Source organism: Salvelinus namaycush, chromosome 8 (assembly GCF_016432855.1).
Source record: "Salvelinus namaycush isolate Seneca chromosome 8, SaNama_1.0, whole genome shotgun sequence".
NCBI lineage: Eukaryota > Metazoa > Chordata > Actinopteri > Salmoniformes > Salmonidae > Salvelinus > Salvelinus namaycush.
Window position 1 is genome coordinate 41,828,352 of NC_052314.1, and position 8,254 is coordinate 41,836,605.

The 8,254-nt window shown below is 40.9% G+C and overlaps 1 protein-coding gene across 1 annotated transcript in view; it reads left to right on the plus strand.

Moving 5' to 3' along the window:
- LOC120052129 (protein ABHD8-like) overlaps window positions 1–4,503 on the plus strand; it is a 34,167-nt gene extending 29,664 nt beyond the window's left edge. The window contains exon 6 of the mRNA XM_038998973.1: window positions 4,318–4,503. Coding sequence (XP_038854901.1) covers window positions 4,318–4,503 — 186 coding nt within the window. The remainder of the gene's footprint in view (window positions 1–4,317) is intronic.
- Window positions 4,504–8,254: the final 3,751 nt, after the last annotated feature.

Below are 8,254 nucleotides of genomic sequence, written 5' to 3' on the forward strand. Positions count from 1 at the left end.
GTTCAGTGCATTGCGCAAGTAGGCCTACGGCAAGTATTTATTTGAGTCAAAAATGCCGCAGACCACAAAAAAACCACAATCACATTCAATACAAATATCAAATAAAATTGTATTGGTCACATAGACATGATTAGCAGATGTTATTGCGGGTGTAGCGAAATGCTTGTGCTTCTAGCTCCGACATTGCAGTAATATCTAACAAGTAATATCTAACAAATTACACAACATATACCCAATACATACTGTACATCTAAGTAGGAATGAAGTAAGACTAAATACATATGGGCGAGCGATGTCAGAGCGGAACGGACTAAGATACAGTAGAATAGTATAGAAAACAGTATATACATATGAGATGAGTAATGCAAGACATGTAAACATTATTAAAGTGACTAGTGTTCCATTCCTTAAAGCGGCCAGTGATTCCTAGACTATGCCTATAGACAGCAGCCTCTAATGTGCAATTGATAGCTGTTTAACAGTCTGATGGCCTTGAGATAGAAGCTGTTTTTCAGTCTCTCTGTCCCAGCTTTGATGCACCTGTACTGACCTCGCCTTCTGGATGATAGCGGGGTGAACAGGCAGTGGCTCGGAACAGCATATGATCCATAGGCTATGCAGACCATCAATCAATCCTCCACGGCCCAGGGTTTGAGAAAGGCTGGTATAGGCTATGGATAATCTTTCACAGTGTCACATCAGAATGAGACGTTCATCCATGTTTCTCAAACGTCAAATTATAGAAGTTCTTCCAAAGGTCAACGGTCAAAAGTGTTTAAGGTTCAGGCATTAACTCCCAATGGTTAAGGTATTGAGACCACACTAGGCACGCTTGATATTGTGAGCACAGCAGAAAATCAGGGATGAGGGGCATCATCAGGCACACATGAGATACTATAACAAGCAGCTAATTATCAAACCTTGAGCAGAATGACAAAATTCTAAACCCTCTTCTGACTGAAATTTAAAAATCATGACCCTCCATTTTCCTCCGGTTAACTATTGTGTACATTTCGACCTCTCCCTTACTGAAAATCCTTTCAGCCTACTTATCATTAATTATAAACTGGGTGGTTTGATCCCTGAATGCTGATTGGCTGACAGCCGTGGTATATCAGACCGTATACCACGGGTATGACAAACTTTTATTTTTACTGCTCTAATTACATTGGTAACCAATTTATAATAGCAATCTGGCACCTCGGGGGTTTGTGATATATGGCCAATATACCACGGCTATCCAGGCACTCCGCGATGTGTCGTGCATAAGAACTATAAGGGCACAGGGCGAGACCCAGATGCAGACACGAGAAGCAGATGGTTAGAGTCTCTGATATTTATTATAATTCAAGGGGCAGGCAAGAGAATGGTCGTGGACAGGCAAAAGATCATAAACAAGGTCAGAGTCCAGGAGGTACAGAGTGGCAGGCAGGCTCGAAGTCAGGGCAGGCAGTATGGTCAGGCAGGCGGGTTCAGAGTCAAGGCAGGCAAGGGTCAAAACCGGGAGGACGAGCAAGAGATAGATAAGAAAAAGCAGGAGCATGGAAAAACACGCTGGTTGACTTGACAAGACAAGACGAACTGGCAACAGACAAACAGGGAACACAGGAATAAATACCCAGGGACTAATGGGGAAAACGGGTGACACCTGGAGGTTTATTTTTTTATTTTTTTTATTTCACCTTTAGGGTAGGGGGCAGCATTTGGAATTTTGGATGAAAAGCGTGCCCAAATTAAACTGCCTTCTACTCAGGCCCAGAAGATAGGATATGCATATAATTTGTAGATTTGGATAGAAAACACTCTAAAGTTTCCAAAACTGTTAAAATAGTGTCTGTGAGTATAACAGAACTGATTTGGCAGGCGAAAACCTGAGAAAAATCCATTCAGGAAGTAGGATTTTGTTTTGTTTTGTAGTTTTCTATTCAATGCCATTACAGTATCCATTGACTTAGAACTTAAAATTGCACTTCCTAGGGCTTCCACTAGATGTCAACAGTCTTTAGAAATTGTTTCAGGCTGGTATTCTGAAAAATGAGGGAGTAAGAGCAGTCTGAATGAGTGGACCCTGCGCACAACCGAGAGAGTGCTTTTCTTGTTTACCTTTAATATTGACGACGTTATTATCGTCCGGTTGAAATATTATCAATTATTTAGGCTAAAAACAACCTGAAGATTGAATATAAACATAGTTTGACATGTTTCTATGAACTTTACGGATACAATTTGGATTTTTTGTCTGCATGTTGTGACTGCGCTTGAGCCTGTGGATTTCTGAAGAAAACGCGTGAACAAAACTGAGGTTTTTGGATATAAAGAGAGACTTTATAGAACAAAAGGAACATTTATTGAATAAATGAATGTCTTCTGAGTGCAACCATATGAAGATCATCAAAGGTATTTCTGACTTGTGTAACTCTTCTACTTGGCTGGTTACTGTTTGTAATGATTTGTCTGCTGGGCGATGTTCTCAAATAATCGTAAGGTAACATTATGCTTTCGCAGTAAAGCATTTTTTAAATCTGACACCGTGGTTGGATTCACAATAAGTTAATCTTTAAACCTAGGTAAAATAGTTGTATATTTTCTGAATCTCACTGGATGTTGGCCAGGCGTCCCACATAACGTTACCCTAGAGAGGTTTATTTAACCAGGTAGGCCAGTTGAGAACAAGTTCTCATTTACAACTGCGACCTGGCCAAGATAAAGCAAAGCAGTCCAACAAAAAACAAAACAAAGTTACACATGGGATAAACAAACGTACAGTCAATAACACAATATAAAAAAAAAGTATATGTACAGTGTGTGCAAATGTAGTAAGATTAGGGAGGTAAGCCAATAAATAGGCCATAGAGGAGGTGGGTGGAGACAATCACAAAGACAGGTGAAACAGATCAGGGCGTGACAAGAACAGCCCTTAGCCGTGGTATATTGGCCATATACCACACCTCCTTATGCCTTATTGCGTAAATATAGCCTACTGATATAATTTGTATCAATGTAAAAGCACAGTCAAACTGCAAGCAGCATAGATCTACAACAATAGTCCAAATAAAGCAACACCTCACGGCACAACGCCTCTCCCCATGTGACCTTCTTGTTGTATGTACTGACATGTACAGTATGAGTAACTGATATGTGCACATACATTTAAAAACATTAACAAGTAGTGTGTGTATGTAAATTGTAAAGTATTTTGTCTGTCATGTCTTTTTCGTTATATGTCGGACGCCAGTCAGACTAGCTGTCGCCATTGGCTTCGGCCAATGGGGATCTTGATAAATCAAATCAAAATCCTTACCAGGCTGGTTACATTAGAAAAATGCCATATCAGTAAATAAAGGCCTACCTGTAATGTAACCCAATGCAGCAGGCCTGCAGCCTATATCCTTATAACTGGCGGGGAAAGCGGAGGAGGGAGGGAGGATAAACTGTACCGCCTATAATGTCACATTTTGATGACAAAGGGACATTCTAGCGGCTATGACACCCTGTGCAACAAACCCGATTTGCCCGCTGACAGTGTTAGCTCTAACTTAAACTTGGTTCCAAATTGTGTTTTTAACGGCAGGTATTATTTTGTATCATTCCAAAACAATGTAGAAATATTAGATATTGTCAAAAAATATATGCTTAGGTGATGCACAGGTTTGTCCGTTTATGAATTGAGTTCATTCTGTTTCAGATTATGCACAGGCCACTATAACTCCACTCTGTGACACACTGCTAGACGATCTCTCACTTGAGGATGGTAAAGTGTTTGAGTTTTTTTACTTTCCTAATACGCAACTGAATTGAATTGTCAGATTAGGAACCTTGATATTAGAGTTGCTATCAACGGAGTTCAGCCTGTCCAGATTATCCAAAGGCCTGTTACTCACTGGTGGATGATCTCTCCCTTGGTGAAGGTAAAGTGCTTAGGACATTTCAGACGTTCCAAATATGCAACTCAGTGGTTTCTCAACTGAGGCCACAAATAGAATAGGATAAGTGTGTGTAACTGTCCTTACAAATGTTTTAAATAAAAAATAGGCTACTCTGTCTTCCATTCCAGAGCCATGCCATTTCAGGGAGTTAAAGGAGGTGGTGGTGGACCAGCCTGCTTCTGCTGCCTCTATCCTGTCCCCGTGCTGGTTATATTCAGAGAGCAGAAGAGAAACAGGCTAAGGGAAGTGACAACACCCACAAGACTATTCAGTCATCCCACACTAAACTCGTGAGGTTTTATCTACTGAATTTACAGTAGTGGGTAAAGGTGGTCTAGAGCTCCCATGCTAACATTACATACCTCTGTTTCATGTGATGCTGTTGCCACAGGACTCTTGTGAGGGAGAGGAGTTTGAGTCCATTGCTGAGGAGATAAAGGACCAGTGCGACTCCTTGATTGCCGGGAACAACGAGGGCAAGTCCGATGCCCCTATTGCCGAGGAGATCCAGTCCGACTCCTCCGTTTCCGAGGAGATCCAGTCCGACTCCTCCGTTTCCCGAGGAGATCTAGGCTGACTCCTCCGTTTCTAAGGAGATCCACTGGCAAGACCGCTTCCTCTGCTCATAGCAGGAAAGAGGAGGAAGAGGCTGAGGTAGGAGATAATAATTGCCATCATTGACTCTTTTCTGAGTCTGAGTGATTTGTTTCTCAAACTGGTGAGGTTGAAATAGGTATCTAATCTGGATGTACAGTAGTGGGTAAAGTTGCTGCTCATATAGTGGACAATACTAAATCTAGATACCTCTGTTTCATGTAATGTTTCCTATGTTTCCTATTCCTATGGAGAAGACTTCGGTCTTACTCCTTGATCTCAGAGTCAGGCTGCATCTGTTGCCTTGTCTTCCCACAGCCAGGTAGGTGGAAATGGCTGAGGTAGGTGACAAGTATTTTATTTTAATTTTACATTTGTTCTGTACATGGAGAAGGACAAAGAGTCCGATAGTGACCTGAGTGCCCTCCTGGCAGCTCAATAAAGCCACTCCAACCGGATGGCCAAGGAGACCAAAGTGACAGTCAGGAAGCTTTTGCACATGAATGTCTCCTCCACACAGACATCAACGTGTCTCACCCCGAGCTATCAAATCAAGGCCTTTAAGTGCAGCATCAGAGTACTGGGCACCAGAGTATAGTGCCGAAGCACACTGGAGAGGGAGCACAGACATCTCTGCTCTTATCACCGCTCTCTCATAGACAAACACCAGAAATTGTTATCGGACCACCACACCTTGAAGTCAAAGCTTTAGGAGCTCCATTGTGTCCTGCAGCTGAAGACTCCGTAGTGACTGCGATAGTGGGGATGCCAATGGCGATGCGCACCCTGTTGAGGAACCTCAAGGAGTAGAGGAGGGCTTTAGAGAGAAGTCAGCAGATTGACACCTCCAGATCTGATAATCCCTCCTACTCCCAGCATACAATAGAGGCATACATATGTAGTTTATATGCATGTCTACAGCTTCTAAATGTCTGATTTTGAGGTGAAGAATCGACTTTATTCATTAAAAGGAGAGTATAATTGCACTGCCCTTTTGTATGTGTTTAAAAAAAAATGTCTTTTACAGAGAGAATTTAAGAAAAAAAAGGACAATGTTGCATTAACATGAATATAATTTATTTTTAAGTTCACAGTGCAAACCGTTGTACCATTCCATTGATAGCACATTAGATTGACCTATACGTTATTTAAGACAACAGTTTTTCTCATCATTGAGAACATGCAACGCACTAGACTTCAGTAGGTTGCATACAGCATATTCAAATCACTACAGTACCATGTCTAGGGATCAGTGGAAAAGGTGAATGAATGAACATGAACCGTGTCAAGTCTCAGTATTGTCACTGCAGTGGATGAAAGGTTAAAAAGACAAGTGATATGCCTCTGTTAGTTCCTGACAATCAGTGGTTTTGATCTTTCATATCACACGAGTATCAGGAAAAAGGGGAAACGCAATCGCAGCATTTAGAAAAGAGAATAGAAGAGGTTAGCTCTCATCCTATTTTCTTCTGCATCAGTCAGTAAGCTTTGAGACAGTAAACGGACATTCAGTCATAAAAATACCAGCTTTTCAGTACACAGATACTCAGCCTCAAAGGATTCCTAGCTGACTATTGCAAGTGTTAGTAAGACATTGCTCAAGTAAAACATCCCAATCCATCGCAGTTAATACAGTAGTAGATGAAATAACTAATAATAAAGTATTTCAAGTTGACTAAACAAAGTGTGGATATCGGACAACCTGACGCGACCTTTTTATTATTATTTTGAGCTGATTAACTTTAAACACATTCAACAACAAAATAAGATTATCAGAACATGGCCAATACACACAGATATTTTGAACCAGGGGAATGGAAAATTAGGGTATTCTACTGTACATGCACAACACAAAGTGAAAAAAGGAAGATAAATCCATAGGTATGCAGATAGTCACCTATCTCATGGATTGAAATGCTGTAACATGATACGTGAGTGGCTGGATGGTAAATGGTTTGAGTTAACACATATATTTATACAAAATATTTCCCCCAAAAAATGATATAACAACATTCAAATCTTGTTTGTTCTATGAATCATTTACAATATATTATTATACCAGTTATATATTTCTCCTTGTAAAATATACTTAAAACACAAAAAATACAATCTTTCATCTATAATAAATCTTAAAATATAACTACCTACAACAAAGCATAACAAGATCCTTCTCCATAGTGAGTTCAGTATGAAAGACCATTGAAATATCAGCACAGATGGGGAAAAAAGAACAGGTACAGTAAGCCTCATTACCAAATTTAAAAACAGAAATAGAAAGAATTAAACCGAAATTAAGTCTATTCTAGTGGTTCTCATAGGTGAAAGAACTGACCAACATGCATTTAAAACTGGAATCCTTAATGGTGAAACAACCATGTCCGTTTGCGATATTTCAACAACAAATAAGTTACTGTAAACAGCAAACACAGTTTTTTCTCCTCGGACATCATTGCACGTGCCATAGATGAGCACAATATGTACTTTTTGCATATACAGACTATATCAATTGAAAAATTGAGAGGACGACTCTTTAAAGCCACTCGATTTCTCCCTAATGACTTGTGTTGAGCATACTAAGTGGTACTCAGAAAAGGCCAGAGGATCTATGGATTCACAAATATGATTACCAATTACCTGATCTTTATAGTGGTAACCTCAAATTCTATTCTGAATTTGGAAACTTTGAATACGTTTTGCATAGTATATAGACAGTGCTCTAACTTCAAAGCTGCGCAAATAAATAGCAAAATTGAAACATAGAATAGGCGAACATAAATTGTACATGGGGCCCTTTCAAATCCAAATTAATAGCTGAAGTGAGGTCTTCCAACAACCACGGAGAACGCTTTACGATCTCATCGTTACCACAGCCCAACGCTCAGGACGGGGCAAGAGCTACCGTTAAACCGCCACACTCAACGGCATGCCACATAAATCACTAGAGTAAAACAGGCTAAACTCATCATCAACATAACCACAAACAAGCACTGGAAAATACTTTCTTTTGTCTGTATGTACTATAGTGGTACGATAGTGAGTGGCCACCATCTCTGGACATTACCCAAAGGGCTTGCATTCTCTCCATGGGAGATTCTTATAAAATCTCTTTGGACGTCCGTCCATATTCTCAGAGGAGAGCCGTATTGCTTTAGTACTCTTCTACAATCATCTCAAGCCTCCCAGTCAAACACAGTGTGGTAGCATCAGAGTACGGGACAAAGCATTTCATTCGGTGTGTGCACATAGCAGAGATTTCAAGTGGTGAAATCACACTCCTCCTAAAGCACTCACGGGTGTTTTACCAATGACATACGCCCATACCAGTGGGCCGTCAGTGTTTTCTGTTAATGTAAGCTCTAGTGATATTATTTCCATCAGGAGTGTGACACTAAAGCCTTGGGGGGAGCAGAATCAACAACGTCTGCATCATCAAGACTGTTGCTTTGTGACAAGGTGTTCCAAGTTCCCAGTTAGCCATTGTTATGTAAACGAAGGCCGAAAACCACCCATAGCCCATTGAGACACGGGTGCCAGCCCGCGTAGATGGGAACAGAAAAGTCGGAGCCTTTTGGGTAAAACACTGGGGTAAATCCTCAGAGAAAGGAGGAGCGTGTGTGAGGGTAGGAGGATACAGAGATTGTGGGAGATGGTGAGGATGGAAGGGTGAATGGAGGAGAGCGAGCAGGAGTTGGGAAGGAGTGGCGAGATGGAGACAGGAAGCGAGAGAGGGAGAG